At 39.4% G+C, this 19,967-nt stretch overlaps 1 protein-coding gene across 2 annotated transcripts; it reads left to right on the top strand.

Annotated features, from left to right (window-relative positions):
- The first annotated feature begins 1,294 nt into the window (after positions 1-1,294).
- Positions 1,295-16,925, top strand: cars1 (cysteinyl-tRNA synthetase 1). Of its 2 annotated transcripts, XM_053493004.1 has the most exons (23): positions 1,311-1,381; positions 2,524-2,760; positions 3,193-3,284; positions 4,037-4,125; positions 4,438-4,534; positions 5,489-5,587; positions 5,942-6,091; positions 6,203-6,343; positions 6,514-6,602; positions 6,709-6,830; positions 6,925-7,037; positions 8,878-9,006; positions 9,099-9,228; positions 10,216-10,319; positions 11,408-11,505; positions 11,628-11,817; positions 12,394-12,462; positions 12,609-12,690; positions 12,778-12,858; positions 13,660-13,727; positions 14,410-14,469; positions 15,630-15,713; positions 15,806-16,925. In XM_053493004.1, exons 1-23 carry the CDS (start codon positions 1,366-1,368, stop codon positions 15,932-15,934), a joined length of 2,469 nt encoding a protein of 822 aa, XP_053348979.1. In that variant the 5' UTR covers positions 1,311-1,365; the 3' UTR covers positions 15,935-16,925. The 2 variants fall into 2 exon arrangements, with proteins under 2 accessions (XP_053348980.1, XP_053348979.1); XM_053493005.1 differs by lacking the exon at positions 2,524-2,760 and having other exon boundaries at positions 1,295-1,381.
- Positions 16,926-19,967: the final 3,042 nt, after the last annotated feature.

Raw genomic sequence — 19,967 nt, 5'->3', positions numbered from 1 at the left:
ATATTTAGCTTCAAATTAAATTAAACATAAAGCTACACTCTGACAGTGATAAAGCTTACTCTGACATCCGCCATAATTATTTTTTTAAACTAAATGAGCAAATAACTCACTCCTACCACACAGGATGAAAATGTGTAAATAGTTCAGAGTACACCACCTGTAGGATTTTAAAGAAACTAATGTTTTGCCTCATCAAATGCCTCAAAAAGGTCTTAAAACTCAACTTCACAGTGAGCGTGTAGGTTGCAAGGCTGTGAGCAGGCAGGCATACGTGGCTTCTAACGCATGAGATTTTTTACTACATGGCACTCGCAATGTTTTGACTTACTGGTGTAAGTGGGTGTAATGAGTTGGTTTGAGACTATTTCGCTCACAGTTTGAAGAATAAGGCAGATCGTAGGCTTTTAACGTGCATGATTTTTAACAAAGTAATGCCATAAAAATGCATTTCTTTTGCGCCACTCAGTACAGAATAATTTATATTCAAGGCCGAAAAACTGATCGCTAATCACGGCCGCTAATATACTGATTGATAACCAGGCCGAGCACTGGCCGATTGACCGCTTTAGCTCTATTAGAAATGCATGAACAGTTTTAAAAAATATATATTTTGTAAGTGTGGCCATATGTGAATCATTACATAAAAGAAGCGCAATACATAACTAAATCGATTTTCCCCCCAGCTCATGTACTGTGGTCTTTTTTTTTTTTTTTTTTTTTTACTAACAGAAGCTTGTTAAAACATACTGTAATGCTGTATACTGTCCAACCTGTGAGCCAAATTCCGTGAGTTTTTGGCCAAAAGAACCCAGCACATTTATGACATAACACTATTAAAACGGCATCATCAGAGAGATGGCGATGACGTCATAGTCACGGCGTCATCGTGTCGATGTTATAGTACTTGGGCCCTCACAAGTCTTAACTCTACTACACAGGCTCAAACGCCTTTATTTTGAAAGAAAGGAAATCCTGGCTAAATTTAACCGGATTTTTTTTTTGCTAACCCTTTGCTACATATTAATCATAAAAAAAAATTTACACTTACTACAATTAATTTAATTATTTAAAATAAATTAATTGTTTCATTATTTAAAACCCACTGCCCGGACTCATATATTGGTCCCGTCGCGCGACCTTTTCTTTCCCACATGTATTTATATAAAGCCCCGCCCTATGACCTGAGATTAACCAATAGTTTACAGTCGCGCAAATACAACATCCAATCCACGATCGGGTCGTGAGTGCACTAGGCGGGGTTTTTGTCGGAATACGGGTGGGAATGTTAATGCTAGCCGTGGAGACCGCGGGTGGATTTTCCGGACACGTTCATTGTTGCATCAGATACCGGGGAAACCGAAAGATATGGCAGGTGACCAAGGTAATGTATATTAGACTTCGAATTAGCGTCTAAACGACTTAGAAAAAGCATGCGAGATGAAGGTGTGGTTGTAAATAAGTATGGTTTGTGTGAAATTGGTGTAAGAAGTGATTTAGCCTTACACAGCTGGATAACACTTCTGGACATGTATTTACGGTTGTGTTGAACGCTGCATCATCCTTCTGCTTTTGTGTCTTGGGTTAGATCTGTGCATGGATTTTGTACACTAGCTCTACAACTATGTGGGATTTAGTCTTATCATTGGATTATTATATGGCAGAAACATATAACGGGTGTATTTTCTTTTCTGAATCTCAGCTCAGAGATGGTCCAATAAGTGCACTAGGAGGATATCATAAGACTCTGCAGTCTTGCACATAATCCTGGCACTAGAATTGATCAGAAGGAGACAGCTCATTCATTTATTCATTCATCTTCTATAACACTTATCCTGTATAGGGTCATGACCCTTCCCCAAGATCCCAGGAGACATAGGGTACGAGTCAGGGTACATTCTGGACGAGGTGTCATGCCATCATCACAGGGCGCACATGCACACACACACACACACACACACACACACACACACACACACACACACACACACGCTCATTCACACATTATGGGCAATTTCAGCCAGGTAGCCTACACTGCATGTTTTTGGGCTTCAGACTTTCAGTTTAGGGAAGCGGAGCACAAGGGTGTGATGGTCAGGTCCATAAACATGATGTTGTGCATTAAGTTTTGTAACGTCAGACATATAGTTATCGCATGATAAATTATTTTATAAATGTATGGAACAATTTTCACATAACTAATATGTTCAGTATAAGTCTTGTAAGCTGGGTATGCATTTCTAAAATAATTCCATGACGCAGTAAGTTTGAGAATTTCCTAACAATACAAAAAGACTTAGTGGCTTTATTTGACTGTGCACTGCTTTTGCTACAGCCTGCTCAACCCTAACCGAGTATGTGTGCATTTGTATGTCCTCCACACTGAGACCGCATCTCAGACGTTTGTCAGTTTTTCAGAACATTTTTCGTTTTCCTCTCTGCTACTGTTTGGATCCAGAGCTGATCCACTGAGCTATTTTTTCCTGTGTGTGTATGTGTGTGTGTGTCGTCCTCTTGTCTTCCCAGCTTTTGATTGTGGCTTCTTACTGCGCATAAGTGAGGACGGCCGCAGGGCCGAGGCGTTGAACGAGTACCTGAGCAGCCGCAGTTACCTGGCAGGCTACGGGCCCTCGCAGGCGGACGCGGACGCGTTTGTGCTTTTTCGCGGTTCGCCGCCTCCGTCGCAGCATGTTCACGCTCTTCGCTGGTACAGGCACATAGCCACACTGCAGCCTCGAACCGACGGCCAGGCTTCAGACACCAGTGAGTAGAGAGGGAGTAAGAGTAGTGCATGTGTAATGTGTAGGAGGCGGTAGGGTGTGACTGGTGTTTCGGTGCTGGTCAGGGTGAGGTTGAGCTTGGGAGCTTCTTGATTGTAAGACAAGTGAATTCCAGCCTTCTTAGATGATGCAACACTTGATGATGATTGTATGTGTGTGTTTGTGGTTGTCAGTTTGATTCTTTTCTGCTTTGTGTTTCCTGTCAGCAGTACACCATCCTGTTTGTCTCATCACTTATTTTACTTTCTGTTGCACTTTTTCTAACATCAAAGGCGCAATTCTATAATCTCGATCACATTAATCATGTCGCTCTGTCACACAGTTGTATCTGATCACTCGGTTCATAACCATCTGTTAATTACAATACATGTGCGTGTGAATTCAGCTCATTAACACATGATGCGTTTTTTCCCAGCGAAAGGAAAGAGGGTGCAGCCGCCCTGGTCTCCACCAGATGGAACTGAACTCCCAAATCTCAGACTTTACAACAGCCTGACTCGGACCAAGGTGCGAGTTTATTTCTATTCTGGTTGACTTATAAAAAAAACAGTATTATAAGAATGCAACAAAAATAATAATTCTATGAAAGAATGGTGTGTATCAGAACCAGCAAAGTAGGTAAGAAATACAAGGGATGTTCAAGTCAAACTTTTTATTGCACACAGTCCTGAGAGTAAAAACTCTCTTTACTTCTCTATATAATCCCCTGCTACACTAATGCACCTATCCCAGCATTTCACCAGTGCTTGGATTCCATTAAGATAAAAAGGTTTCTCAGTACCCCGGAGTCATGATCAGACTACCTGCTTCATGTCTGAAATGCCGGCCTCCCAGGAACTCCTTTAATGGACTTAAACATGTGGCAACGGCTTAGAGCGAGGTCAGGACTGTACGGAGGATGTGGCAATAAAAGTGTGGTGTTGGTGAATGATGGCGTGTACAGTTCTTATAGACCGATGCGTTTGTTCTGCAATTTGGCGACAAGTTTTTTTTTTTTTTTTTTCAAAGATCACATAGTCCACTTGATCCACCTCGACCGGGATGGTTATTTGCAGACTTACGGACTAAGCGTCTCATCACCGGTTATACTGTACACATTAATTTATAGTTAGAAATTTTACTACAAGTCCCGGTTTGACTTGAACACCCCTTGTGTGTATGATCATATTAAATTCCTGGTTTTTGTCTTTAACCTTTAGATCCTATTATCTGTAATTAATGTCATTAACGCTAACAGATTGTGCTTTTTATTATTTCAGGAGCTGTTTGTTCCTCAGCATGGGAAAAAGGTTCTGTGGTACTGCTGCGGCCCCACCGTCTACGACGCTTCCCACATGGGTCATGCCAGGTAAAGCTCTCCACAGCAGTGTGCGTTTCCCACAATGGCTTACGTACACTGCGAGTCTGGAACAGTCTGTGTTCTACTGTCTGTGATGACTCCATAGAGACACTGTACAAGCGCGAAACGCTCAGCCAAGCCATTCTCTCTTTGTGCAGTGAAAAGTGCCAAATGTGTTGTAACATCACACATGCTTGTGTTTCTGGTTCCCAAAGCCACTGTACTGATCATATGATCTGAGATGAAAATACAGCACTGCCACAACCTCTGTCCTATATATTTTCCTGTCTTTCATGTTACGTCCGTGTCCCTGTTTCCCAGGTCCTACATTTCCTTCGACATCCTAAGAAGAATACTGAAGGACTATTTCAAATACGACGTCTTCTACTGCATGAACATTACAGACATCGACGACAAAGTAAATAAGAGTTTGTATGGCGTTTTAGATTTAAGTGAGGAGACGTTCATCGGTTTTCACATGGAGTCTCCATAGATTAGTTTCTATAATAAATTTCTTCAAGAGTATGTTTTACAGTATGATTGAATGCACAAGTAGCATGTCCGTATTAGAGCTATACACGTTATTTAACAGTATAAACACAAACAACAACAGTTATTTGTTAATAACAAGCCACAAATTAATTTTAATACAAAATATACGTATAAATATGATATAATTTTTATTAACTGTAATAAAGTATTAATATTCGTTTGTATTAACTAACCAACAGCTATTTAGTTTAATACTTTTCACAGTTAAAATGGATGACGTCTAATGGCTTACGTCTGACATGATTCCATCAGATGGCTTATAAAAGGGGCGTTCAAGTCAAACTGGGATTTGTGTGAAATTTCTCATAAATGAAAGCGTTTAAACGAACATTGATATTTACGGAAGACTTCAAGTAGAGTACAGCGATAAGACTCTTGGCCAAAGTAAAACATTCAAACATTTTAAAGGAGGCCGAATGTGGTGACAATCCTGGCCGGGGTGGATCGGAGCGGTCGTTTCCATAAAGTGGAACGCCCAATCCTTGAAAATCGACGGACAGGTTGTGATCAGATGTCTCTCTGCGGAAGAGAGACATCTGATCTCGCTCCAAGTCATTTACCCATGTTTTGGCCATTAAAGGAGTTCCTGGGAGGCCAGCGTTTCAGACGATAAGCAGTCCGATGAGAGCGCTAATGTACTGAGAAATGTATCTTAATGCTATCCAAGCACTAGTGAAACCCTGGGATGAGTGTAGAAATAATGAGAGTTTTTACCTTCATAACTCTGTTCCGTTATTCAAGTCCTGGTTTGACTTGAACGCCCCTTGTAAGTTGCCCTTAGCTTTGTGTTGGTGTGTGACGGCATTCTGTCGTGTTTCAGATCATTAAACGAGCCAGACAGAATCACCTGCTGGAGCAGTACCGAGCTAAAAAGCCCAACGCCTCTCAGATCCTGCAGGACGTCTTAACGGCTAGAGAGGTGAGAGAGACATGGACACATCATGCTGAGGAATTACATGTCAGCTGAGATTTTATGCGACCCTGATTCTTACATCGTGTTACTTGTTGGACTCTGTATTACTGATAAATAAATCTGAAGTAGAATGACACGTTACATGATTTCATGCTTAGATCACTTTCACACATGGTGCAGCGTGCTTCCTAAATTACTCTAAGGGGAAACAGTTGGCCTGATGCCTTGGACTAAAAAAATGATAAAAAAAATCACACACTGTGGTTCCTGACTGATTTCTGGCAAAATCTTTTAGTAGCTGTTTAGTGTTTAATTGTTAAGATGTTTGTGTGTTTTTTTTTTTTTTTCGTGTTATTTTAGCCCTTTAAAGTCAAACTCGCAGAAACCACAGACCCTGATAAAAAGCAGATGTTGGAGAGACTGGATGCGGCAGTGACGGATGCCCTGACTCCACTACAGGGATCGATGAAGAGCGGAGCTAAGGATGCTACCATTCAGAGCCGGGCTGAGGTTGGAACGAAATATTGTAAAGAATATAAATAAGACCCAAATTGAGTTTGATCAGATTTAGAGCTACAACTTTGGTACTTGATCTGCTGTTTTTGTGTTCTGACTGAGAAGGTTTTATTGGAAGAGTCCAAGGACCTTTTATCTGATTGGTTGGATTCCCAGTTCGGCAGCCAAGTAACGGAAAACTCGATATTCTCTCTGTTACCGAAATACTGGGAAGGCGAGTATCACAAAGACATGGACGCCCTCAATGTGAGTAGAACCGATGGGGGAAATGTTTGTACAGTTCTCTGTGAATAAAGTGAAGTGCTTTTGGGAACGTCCAGGATTTTGTGGGCAAATCTTTACTAGCGCTTGCGTTTCAATGTTGAGCTAAATTGTGCCAAAACTGTGACGCTGATTCGATCCCGATGTGATACCAGGTTCTTCCACCTGATGTTCTCACTCGGGTCAGCGAATACGTTCCAGAGATTGTGGAGTTTGTTAAGAAGATAGTAGACAATGGATACGGGTTAGTATCTTTAGATATATTTAATGCACCTTAATGATGCTGTGCTATGTCATTACATGCCTTATTATCCTTATAATTAATTTGCTCCTTGTTCTTCATATTGCAGTTATGAGTCCAACGGCTCTGTGTATTTCGACACCGCCAAGTTCGATGCTAGTTCACGACATTCGTATGCTAAACTGGTGCCAGAAGCAGTGGGTGACCAGAAGGCTCTGCAGGAGGGAGAAGGTACACATCTCGGATCTTTTTCTGTTTTTATAGAGAAAAGTATGGAAGTTAAATACTTTATGATGTGTGTGTGTGTATCAACCTCGCTTTGTAGGAGACTTAAGTATCTCAGCAGACCGGCTGAGTGAGAAGCGCTCACAGAACGATTTTGCCCTGTGGAAAGCCTCTAAACCCGGAGAGCCGTCATGGGAGTCTCCCTGGGGGAAGGTGAGCGGAGATCTATTTCTTTTGTAAATTTAAACAAACACCGCCAATGTTAATAAAGGCGTGCATGCATTTCTCTGTGCATAGTGAAGGTGTATAGAATGATGCCATCCTCGGTCTTTCACATTAGAATTTGCCAGATCAGTTTGCTTTTAATTTGCATGCAGTTAAGCTCTGCCCAGGCAGCATGGAGGTGCAGCAGGGGACGTTTCTGCATTATGTCTTCCGGCTTAAGCTCTGTGTGGCATGTCCTCAATGGTTCCTTATGGGTTTCCTCCAGGATCTCCGGTTTCATCCCACCTCCCAAAGACATGGCAGTAGATAATGGCTTGGCGAGTAGGTTTGAATGAGTCGTGAATGAGATGCCTGGTCATGAAACAGGTTTGCCCTGGGTGTATTCATGCCACATGCCCTGGCTTCAGATCCATTAACTATCTACACCACTTGATTTGTGTAAGGCTATGGTATCAGGCTGAAAATTACACACATATTTCTTAATCGATAGTTGAGCACGTCAACAATCGATAATCAATGAATTGTTTATGGTAATAGACGGACAATACCAAAAATGTAACAAATGAACGATTAACCATACTGTGGCTCGCCCCACTATTCAACACTCATGTGGACCATGGATTAACTACGAAGTTTATTCATCATAGTGGGAAATACAGTTTTACTGCCACTGTATGGAGTTATTTATTGGGATTGTCCTATATTTTATGCACGTACCTTCTTTCAATTAAATCAATCTAATATTTACTGTATTACTAGCCCAAGACACATTTCTCCAGCCATAGATGATTGAAAAGTAAACAATTTACTGAAACAAATCCCCAATCTGGTATCACAGCTCGCTTAATTTACCTTACATTTACATTTATGCATTTGGCAGACGCCCTTATCCAGAGCGATTTACATTTTTATCTCATACATGTACATCTGAGCAGTTGAGGGTTAAGGGCCCAAAAGGGACAACATGGTGGGTGGGGGATTTGAACCTGGGACCTTCCGAACCATAGTCCAATTTATTTTCCAGACTGTCAATACTGTTTTCCTTTTAAACATTTAACTGCAACTCTATTGTATAAATATATGTGTGAGCTATGGAGCATTGTTTTGCAAAACAAACACATCAGTTACAGTATATATACATTTTAAATCCTTTAATTGAATTGATGGAAAGCAATCGATTTAAAAACCTGAGTTCTCGGAGGAAACCCACCAAGCATTAGGAGGACACTTCACGCACCTGGGACCAGAGGCGAGATTCGAACCCCCAACCTTGGGGTTACACACATTGCTGGTGGCTCCAGATCCAAAAAGCAGCTACAGTATGTAGATGAATAAATGAAAAACTTAGCAGATACAGAAACAAATACAGTACGGTTTTATCACTAGGGGATGCTTGTGTTACAGGTGTTTATTTATGAAATAGCATTATTAAATGTAATTATATGTTTTTCTATTAAATGTTTTCCATTAAATGAAACTAAATCATCATTTTTATCTCTAAACAGGGCGATGTTGTTAACGCCACTGATGTTTAAATCCCTTTTGTGAACAAGCTGGGCGTTTTATTGACTAACAAGAGAACAATGTGGGGTGTAAAAGTGCTGTCATCACTCACTAAAATAAGAAAGCATTTACTTTTGTTGTTATTGTTGCTGTTCTATTATTATTATAATTTTTTTTTTTACAAGCTGATGGGAAATCAGTTTGACCCAGAAACCATTAGTGCCATTACACATGCAAGTGGATAACAGCTCAAGCCTCTTATCAGTGCCGCAGATGTGCTTATAATGTCTCCTGCTGTCGTTTTATTTCCTCTCTGTCTACGAAGGGACGACCCGGTTGGCACATCGAGTGCTCGGCCATGGCCGGCTCCATCTTAGGTGCGTCCATGGACATTCATGGAGGAGGGTTCGACTTGCGTTTCCCTCACCATGACAACGAGCTGGCGCAGTCCGAGGTGCAGTCACGCTCATCTCCATATGCAGCTTTTACTAAGCGATTTTAATGAATTAATGAACTGTAGAATAAAACATCCTGCTGTCTGTACAGGCCTACTTCGACAATGACCACTGGGTGCGGTATTTTTTGCACACGGGCCACCTTACTATCGCTGGCTGCAAGATGTCAAAATCACTGAAAAACTTCATCACCATCAAAGATGCCCTGGCGAAACACACAGGTATTTGTTCTTAGTGTAATTTGATTCATCCAAGTGGAGAAACTGGGCAACATCCCAGGACTGATTAGAGCTTTTTATTTAAAACAGAGGAGAAAACAAAAATGTAATTTTATATACTGAAGAAACGAGAGCTGCTTGGGAAAACTACCAAGAGTCATACTGTAAAAGGGGAAAATATAAGAGAGATGTAACAGGAGAAAACAAATACATTATATATCGGGGTTAATGTAAAAAGAATTATTTTTAGATGTGTACAATTAAATACACGTGTATTAGTGTCATTTATTAGTGTATAATAAATGGTGCCCTGGGGTTCGATTTATATCTCGGGGTCTATATGCATGGAGTTTGTATGTTCTCCTTGTGCTTGTGTGGTGGGTTTCCTCCGGGTATTCCAGTTTCTTCCCACAGTCCAAAGACATGCAGGTTAGGCTAACTGGCGTCCCCAAATTGCCCATATGGTGTCAATGACGGTTTGTCACCCGTTGTATTTGTCACCCGTTGGCACATAGATGGACCAAAATACCAAAAAAAAAAAAATTTTCAATTATTGCAAAACTGGATAAGGTTATGAAATCCTGCCTTTTCTATTATGATTGGTTACACAAATTCAGTCTCATCTATGATAAAAAAAAAACCTAGAGCATGAAGGCAGGGTTTAAATTGTTGTGTTTTAACCAAGTTTAGCACAATATAATAATAATTATTATTATTATTGTTAAATCTTAGTGTCAGTCTAAGTAAATAATTAAGTCTTGTCTCTTATTGGTTAGAAACCTATGATGAAGGTCCAGGCGTTTTACAAGATACAATACTTTGTATCACAATACAATAACTTTTTTTTTTTCAACAAAAACATTTTTTTTCCCTTTCATGTCCCCTTGGAGGCTGTATAGAAAACAGTGGACTTTTTAAAACTCAATTAAATTTTCCCATCAGGGATAAAAAAAATTCATCTGATCCTAACTCTCTAACCCCTCTCTACAGCAAGGCAACTGCGCCTGGCTTTCCTCATGCACTCGTGGAAGGACACACTGGATTACTCCTCCAACACCATGGAGTCTGCCATTCAGTACGAGAAGTTCATGAACGTGAGTAATTTTACTGCCCGAAGCATAACAGACAGTGATTAGCACTAGTGTATACAGTATGTGTGTATATGCACACTCGTAATTGCAGGGAAAAGCTTGTATCTATCATGGCATCAACATGCAGACATATGACTGGATTGTATGTCATTGTAAAGAAATAAATACCGTATACCAGATGTGTAGTCATGTACAATAATTCTACCCCATCCAGTCTGGGGCATGGAAGCAAAAGAGGAGGAAAATACTTTTATTACAATAAATATACCAACTTTAATAGCTGAACATATTTACAGATGAAGGAGGAAGGAAAATAAAATCAGTGATTAATTATAATTTATTTAAAATGTTCAGTTAATATTGATATTAATTTGAGAAAATAAATTTTATTTAAAAAGTATAACATTATGAGTTGAATATCTTTATATCACAGTACTGTTGAATTCTGCGCTCTGATTGGTCAGATGATGTTGAAAAGTGTGAAGGAGATCTTTATATTTACATCTTTACAACATAGGACTTTGCACTTTATAATTTGTCTGCTCGCGGAAGACTGACCGCTTAGAGCTGAACGATTACGTGTCTTAAATTGTAATTATAAACTACTAAAATAAGGTGCGTCATTCTTTATTTAATGGGAATGTACAGTATAATCATTGCGAAATAGCTGTTATATAAGAGAAATAAAAACTTGGGACATGGGAATTAAACCTTATCAAGTTTCTGTTTGGTAGATTAGTATTAAACACTGTCGCCTTGTACGTCCAGGATTCTGTTCCTGTCTTGGTGTGTGTGTGCATGGAGTTAGCATGTTCTCCCTCTTTGCATGTTCGTGCTTGGTGGGTTTCCTCCAGGTTTCCTCCCACAGTCCAAAGACATGCAGATTAGAATATTTGCCGCCCTGAAATCGCCCATAGTGTGTGTATGTGCGTGTGAATGTTGACTGGATGTCCTAACACAGTGGTAAAACATATACCACTTGCCTAAATGCAATGCGTATCATATTATGTTGTACATCACTGACTGAACTGCTACACACATCCACAGGATGTGTGTATTATATTCATGAATGTATTTCTGTATCCCAACAGGAGTTCTTCCTGAACGTGAAGGATATCCTTAGGACTCCAACTGACATCACGGGTCGATATGAGAGATGGGAGGTTGAGGAGCTCGACCTGAACAAAAGGTAAGCAATTCTTTCCTGCTGTGAAAACAGCTGCATGTGCCAGAATTCCTGATCCGCTGTTATGCAGGCTCGCGGGTTTTTGATGTGCTAGCTTTCCAAACCCGTGTTGTTTTTGTGTCTAGTTTCTATGAGAAGAAAGAGAGCGTCCACGAGGCTCTGTGTGACAATATCGACACACGGACGGCGTTGGAGGAGATGAGGGCTCTGGTGGGTCAGAGCAACACGTACATGGCTGCCAGGAAAAGTGCCAAACTGCTGCCGAACCGCATGCTACTGGAGAGCATCGCTCACTACCTCACAGACATGTTCAAGGTGAGAGAGAGCCTGCACCTGGAGTGACTGCAGTCTACACTGTTTAGTGTTTATATCAGTAGGTGATTGTACGGATTAGATGTCCGCTATAACAAAATATGCATTCATCTAAACAGCACCCGATGGTTTGTCGCAGTGACCTACAGTATGACTTCATGCAAACCTTCAGGGGACGTTACTTGGCTCCTTACTTGGACCCCGGCCTCTTGCAACCCACATACTCTCCATAGTCCAAACTCCTTAGTTGTTTTCTTTGCCTGACGGAGGCTGATAATGCGATCCCTTCTGAAACGGCGACTTTTGTATTTCTTCAGGCTGTGTTTTTCAAATGCAGAGAAGCACTACTCCTCCCTCTTTTCCTTGTAACACAATTCTATTAACTATTGCACATTTACTGGAACGTATTACAGTATTACAGCATGCCTGGGAGCTGTTACTCACTGCTACGTACAGACACCGCCCAGTTTTATGTCAAACACAATCAAAGAGATGTTGGTGAGCAACATACACATGGCACAAGCACCGGGTGGTACTAAGTTTTTACTTCTTCTTTTTTTTTTTTTTTTCCTACATCAGACTTTTGGGGCAATCGAGGGAATAGAACCCATTGGATTTCCTGTTGGAGGAAATGACCACAATGTGGATGTAAGTACTGTAAAAAAAAAAGCAGCTTGCTTCACTATAAAGTTTAGATTTACTTAAAAAATAAATGATTGTAATATTAACCTTGTTGTAGTTAAATCATGTAGATTTGAATATAATGTGTGTGTGTGTGGATTATCTTTATCTAGCTGGAGAGTACAGTCATGCCTTATTTAAAGGTACTCTCAGACTTCAGGGAGGGAGTCAGAAAAATTGCAAGGGAACAAAAAGGTACTTATTTTTCTTCTTGATGTGATAACTAGGCTCCATTAAGTGTTAGTTTCCACTGGTTTATTTTGTATCGTTTATTATTTTAAGTGACGGAAGTACTGCAGCTGTGTGATGGAGTCCGAGATGACATCCTGCCTGAGCTTGGAGTGCGCTTAGAAGATCACGAAGGTATGCAGGAACACTTTAACACCACTCAATGCATATGCAAAGAATAAAACAGTATGAGAAATAAAACACTAAATACAAATGTGAGTACATTTTATAACCTTGCTTGATTATTTCCCTATTAGTGTCTTATCTTACTTGTACACAGCTATTTGTCACCTATAAAAGTTTCCTATTTATTTATATTGTCTTAATAAAGAATGACACATGCTCACTTAGGCTATAGCAGGTTGAAACTGTAGCCCTTACCAGCCTCTCCTTTTTTCATCTGGAAGATAATAGTACAAAAGAATTGCAAAGTCACATCCACTCTAAAGACTTGTGGTATATTGTAACTTGCAAAAAACAAAAAAAACACTAGACAAGATTCATTAGCTGAGATTAATTAATGGTCTCTTAAAATACTCTGCATGGCCAAAAGTATGTGGACACCCGACCGTCATAGCCGTATGAGAGTCTTCCTCGTATTTTTGCCGCAAAATAAGAAGCATGCAATTGTACATATCGTCTTTGTATGCAAACGTCTTCAAGCATGACAATGCGTGCACAGAGATCGGACCCTCAGCCCTGCTGAACGCCTTCTAGATTCAACTGAAACACTGACTACACTGACAAACTTTGGTTTAAGAAACTTTTGGCTGTATGCTGGACAATAGTGTATAGTTAGTATAGAAAAAGAATAACTAAAACGTTCGGTTTCCTAAGCAGTGCCATAGTGAAATTATTTGTAGGGAAAAGTAGTTAGTGTCTCAGCTGGACAGACCAGGTGTGCTTTTTCTCATGTCTTTGCTGATGTTTGTGAAGGACTCCGGACTGTGGTGAAATTAGTGGACAGAGAGACTCTTCTCAAGGAGAGAGAGGAGAAGAAAAAGGTAATTATCATCGTTTGTCCATGATACATTTAATTACACTACTGATATATATATATATATACGTAGATTTTAGTTTTGTATAGGTGGTATCAGATGTTTTTCATGATAAGGAAAGGGAAAAAAAAGCTGGATCCATAAAAAATTGATGACTGTTGACATGAATGAGAGTGTATACCTGTTTCCAGGTCTCAAGTTGCACTTTTCGTTGTACGAGGCTTAAATTTCAGCTGCAAAAGCCTCATTATAACCGTCTCTCATTTACTCACTCAATCATGGTCTATACCGCTTTATCCTGTAATCAAGGTCAGGGGGTCCTGGAGCCTATCCCAGGAGACTTAGGGCACGAGGCCGGGTACAACCTGGACAGGGTGACAATCCATCGCAGGGCACACAACCATACCCACACTCACACACTCATTTACACATCATGGGCAGTTTGGGAATGACAATTAGCCTGATCTGCATGTTTTTGGACTGTGAGAGGAAACCAGAGTACCCAGAGAAAAGAAGGGGAGAACATGCACACAGAGACGGGACTCGAACCCGGGCCAATGCTAACCACTAGACCGCCGTGCCACCCTATAACTGTCCACACAATTAATTTAATGTTAAGGCACGGTCTGCATGTTTGTTTTTATCTCATTTATATTTAATCAATATTTTTGTGTTGTTTTAATTACAGATGGAGGAGGAGAAGAGAAAGAAGAAAGAGGAGGCGGCCAGAAAGAAACAGGAACAAGAGGTTAGAAGAGCTGATCTTTTACCAGATTTTATTACAGTCATCAAATATTTCTGCACTTCCAAAACTAGGGGGAAATAAACTGTTTTGACTTCACATTCATGCTACAATTATAGTACCAGCTTTAAGTGTAATAATACATTTTTTACCCAAATCTGACGCAGATAAACATTTTTTTAGGGCCATCTGAGCGCACAAATCTGATGTTTTTCAGATCAGATCCAAGTCACTTTTATATCTGGTCCTAGATCGGATATATACCTGATACACTCTCATGCACCTTGTATAGGAAGTTCGGAAGTCATGTGACTTTTTGTCCGCTGCATACGTGTAGGATGCTGATGTCAGATTTTATAGCAGTGTTTTCTAAAACAGCTAAAGTAAGGCATCTGACTTTGTTCCTTCTTCTGGATGTCAACAAACACAGCTGACTAACAGCTTACCGTCCTCCAGAGCAAAATTCCAATTGTTTGAAATGAATGAGTGGTCACACAAATATGTGTTCTAACCCAGATAATGTGAGCAAAGATGTATCGATGTGTGCTATTTCAGAGGACAGATGCGTCCACATGAGAGATCAGATAAAAGTCGCTCTAAAATGCGATCTGACCAAATAATCGAAATTTAACAATGTGGCTTGTAAGATGAATGAAAACCTCAGTTGAGTGGAAAAGTTTTTTTCTGTCCACACATTGCATTTAAATTATTTATATTGTCAAAATAGTTTATGGATCTTACTCTTCATAAAATTCGTTGTTTCTGTTCTTATTTTGATTAGTCGTGTCTTGGGATCATTCCAAGATCAAGCCAGAGAGGATCATTCCAAAACTTCCTATCAAAATATTTCCTGTTGATGTTGCATTTTTTTTCTTTTTTTTTGGTTGTATTGTTCCAGGGTACCATTTACAGAGAAAGGTTTTAGTCAGCTAGTGCTGTAAATTATCTACATCATAAATATTTGAGTAGATTATTAAACATCACAAATATTTGCATACATCATCTGTGTCACAAAAGCTTTATCACAAAAAATATTATCCATATTGTGGATGTTTGAAGTAAGTATTCCAAATTACAAAAAAATTGGAGGAATTATCCACATCAGAAGAAATAATTTATCCATGTCACAAAAGCTAATTATTTATCTTTACTCCTCTCCTTTATAGATGGCTAAACTGGCAAAGAGTAAGGTTCCACCTAATGAGATGTTCCGCTCAGAAACCGACAAATACTCCAGTTTCGACGACACGGTAACAAAGAGAAATCCTCTTTTTTTTTGTATTTGGAAATAAAACATGTTTAAAATTGCCTATCCTGTATCTATCTGTATCTTAATGCACAGGGTTTCCCGACACATGACGCAGAAGGGAAGGAGCTCAGCAAGGGACAAATCAAAAAGCTTCGCAAGCTGTATGAAGCTCAGGAAAAGATTCACAATGAGTACCTCCTGTCAACCAAAACAGAAGCTTGAAGTGTTAAATGATGGAATAAGAGGACAGAAATAATTCTGAACCTTTTTTGATTAAAAAAAAGGTATATGTAACATGTCCTTACTTCCCAAATCAATTACAAACTGGGATTTTCCACTCGTAAAAACACATCACGTACAGTATTGTAAGCGACACCTAGTGAAATTAAAATCGATGTAATTATAGGGCCCTACAAAGCTGAGAACGCCGGGAGTGCTGCAGTGATCCACCTGTGGTATCTGCCCTCCTTTTGTCTTCAGTGGTTGTTACATATTAAGCAGCAAAAATTTTATACGTCACTTGTTATGGTGCTATGTAGGTGTCTGTAGTCTTAAGTACATGTCAGGAATGTGATGATGTCATTGTGTTGGAACTTGATCAACATTGCTTTTGCAGCAGGGATATTCTGATTCTACATGCTGAGCTTTGTTTTTCAAGCTGAAGAACAGATGACTGTATTGAAATATCATGTTTTCTAATACAGACATCTTTACTGTGCTATTTGAAGGGTATTTAATGAGATGAAAAATTACTGTATGGGTGATGAAATATTAATCAGCCTTTAATTATATAACAACAGGAAGATTTTTTTTTCTAAAGCAGTATTTGCGGTTACCAATAAAATGACTTTCTGAACCAGCATAATGATAACAGGTATAATTTCCCTACTGAAAAAAATTATTGTATTTCTTTCCCGTGATAATGGATTGTTAAAAAAAAAAAGACAAGCAAAAAAAAAAAAATAAGCTTTTTAATTTTTTTGTGCAAGGGAAAATTTTGCTAAAGGTAGGAAGAGGTTCAGTGCAGCAAAATTCAAACAAAATTGTGGAACTTTAGCTGCAGCTTTTTCATTGATGCTGATGCTTGTTTACAAAATAAACCATATAGGATTTATAGGAAAGTACTGTTTTATACTTGTTTTCAACTTCAGCTACAGTGTATTGGTGATTATTGCAAACAAAATGGACCACTAAATAAATCAGAACTTTGAAATAAAGCATATTTTGAGTGATTTATAGACAAAAAAGGTGTATGTTTATACAGTTACCAGTGACATGTTGAAGGAACTAGACTTTTATAGATTTGTGATATAATATACACACCTAAATGGAAAAAGGAGTCCAATAGTAGTCGTGATAATGGTCTGGTGCATACATTTTATCATAAAACTAAGCTAGTTTATTTTCTGCCTGAATGTCTGTGTCCTGTAATCATCAGGTTCAAAGCCCTGGTGGAAGAAATGAACACCCAGTTTAATGCAACTATTGTAATTAGTTAAAGCTTGATTTGGAAGTCTATTGATTTCTGTAAGTCTACTTAATTACTGTATATACCCGTGTTAATATATACTGATGCAGGAAATTAATTGCAAAATGAAAATGCATTGCATTAGCATATCAGGTGTGAGTATGATTGAGAGTTCATTCCTTTCACAGAGAATGAATTAGAGTTGTATATAAAAATATATATATTTAGACAATGTATATATAACATGACTACTATTTGTTTCATTTTCTAAGCATGCTTAGAAATAAAAATATGGATCTTAAAATCCCCTTTCTTCTACAATCAAAATTATTTTCAGTTTCAAAAAATGCGTAAAACATTAAAACCTGGTCAGCCCAGACCTTCTAAAATACAGTGGTGTGAAAAACTATTTGCCCCCTTCCTGATTTCTTATTCTTTTGCATGTTTGTCACACTTAAATGTTTCTGATCATCAAACACATTTAACTATTAGTCAAAGATAACACAAGTAAACACAAAATGCAGTTTTTAAATGATGGTTTTTATTATTTAGGGAGAAAAAAAATCCAAACTTACATGGCCCTGTGTGAAAAAGTAATTGCCCCCTGAACCTAATAACTGATTGGGCCACCCTTAGCAGCAATAACTGCAATCAAGTGTTTGCGATAACTTGCAACGAGTCTTTTACAGAGCTCTGGAGGAATTTTGGCCCACTCATCTTTGCAGAATTGTTGTAATTCAGCTTTATTTGAGAGTTTTCTAGCATGAACCGCCTTTTTAAGGTCATGCCACAACATCTCAATAGGATTCAGGTCAGGACTTTGACTAGGCCACTCCAAAGTCTTCATTTTGTTTTTCTTCAGCCATTCAGAGGTGGATTTGCTGGTGTGTTTTGGGTCATTGTCCTGCTGCAGCACCCAAGATCGCTTCAGCTTGAGTTGACGAACAGATGGCCGGACATTCTCCTTCAGGATTTTTTGGTAGACAGTAGAATTCATGGTTCCATCTATCACAGCAAGCCATCCAGGTCCTGAAGCAGCAAAACAACCCCAGACCATCACACTACCACCACCATATTTTACTGTTGGTATGATGTTCTTTTTCTGAAATGCTGTGTTACTTTTACGCCAGATGTAACGGGACACGCACCTTCCAAAAAGTTAAACTTTTGTCTCGTCGGTCCACAAGGTATTTTCCCAAAAGTCTTGGCAATCATTGAGATGTTTTTTAGCAAAATTGAGACGAGCCGTAATGTTCTTTTTGCTTAAGTGGTTTGCGCCTTGGAAATCTGCCATGCAGGCCGTTTTTGCCCAGTCTCTTTCTTTTGGTGGAGTCGTGAACACTGACCTTAATTGAGGCAAGTGAGGCCTGCAGTTCTTTAGTTGTTGTCCTGGGGTCTTTTGTGGCCTCTCGGATGAGTTGTCTCTGCGCTTTTGGGGTAATTTTGGTCGGCTGGCCACTCCTGGGAAGGTTCACCACTGTTCCATGTTTTTGCCATTTGTGGATGATGGCTCTCACTGTGGTTCGCTGGAGTCCCAAGGCTTTGGAAATGGCTTTATAACCTTTACCAGCCTGATAGATCTCAATTACTTTTGTTCTCATTTTTTTCTGAATTTCTTTGGATCTTGGCATGATGTCTAGCTTTTGAGGTGCTTTTGGTCTACTTCTCTGTGTCAGGTACCTCCTATTTAAGTGATTTTTTGATTGAAACAGGTGTGGCAGTAATCAGGCCTGGGGGTGACTACAGAAATTGAACTTTTAACTGTGATAAACCACAGTTAAGTTATTTTTTAACAAGGGGGGGCAATTACTTTTTCACACAGGGCCATGTAGATTTGGAGTTTTTTTTCTCCCTTAATAACATAATCTTCATTTAAAAACTGCATTTTGTGTTCAATTATGTTATCTTTGACTAATAGTTAACGTTTTTTGATGAGCAGAAACATTTAAGTGTGACAAACATGCAAAAGAATAAGAAATCAGGAAGGGGGCAAATAGTTTTTCACACCACTGTATGTCTTCATGATGTTTGAGGATCGGTTAAGAACAACCCTCTCGTCCTATGGTTAGGCGACTTGGCGCTCTTAAAGCTGCTAAAAGCAACAAAGTCAACAAAGTAATAATTTACTAATAGATAAACTTCACTTGATTTAAAAAGCAAGATGTTAATTCTAGTGCGTACATTTTATCACAAATCTCACTCACTCACTTACTTATTGTCTTTACCACTTTACCCTGCATGCAGAGTCGTGTGGGGTCTGGAGTCTACAGTATCCCAGGCACAAGGTGGGGTACACCCTGGACACACCGCCACAAGGCACGCATACACACTCATTTACACACTACAGGCAATTTGGGAATGCCAGTTAGCCTAATCTGTATTTCTTTGGACTGTGGGAGGTGGGAATCGAACCTGGACCCTAGTTACCACTACTCCAAAATTTGATAGGAGTCTATTTTCTTTCTTGCATGTCTGTGTAGTAACTGTACACCACCCATGTGCACCTGTAGGGTAATTGTTGTCTTGAATTGGTCACTGACAAATGATTGCCCCCTATATGTCATGATGAGAACTGCAGCTTGTGTGTTGGCTACAGTTACTGAATCTCAATTCCATATGGAACAGCTGCACGTGCAATGTATTATGGTAAAAATAATGGCACCCTGTATTCTACCTTCTGGTGCGATAAAAGTGGAAACGGGGAGACTTATATATATATAAATGAGATTTATTTTTATGTGTGTCAGGTGTTGGTGGGACCGAGGTATGCTGGCACTTTAATGAAAT

Source organism: Clarias gariepinus, chromosome 3 (assembly GCF_024256425.1).
Source record: "Clarias gariepinus isolate MV-2021 ecotype Netherlands chromosome 3, CGAR_prim_01v2, whole genome shotgun sequence".
Taxonomy (NCBI): Eukaryota; Metazoa; Chordata; class Actinopteri; order Siluriformes; family Clariidae; genus Clarias; species Clarias gariepinus.
The sequence above is the reverse complement of the archived record's forward strand: the minus strand, read 5'-3'. Positions and strand labels throughout refer to the sequence as shown.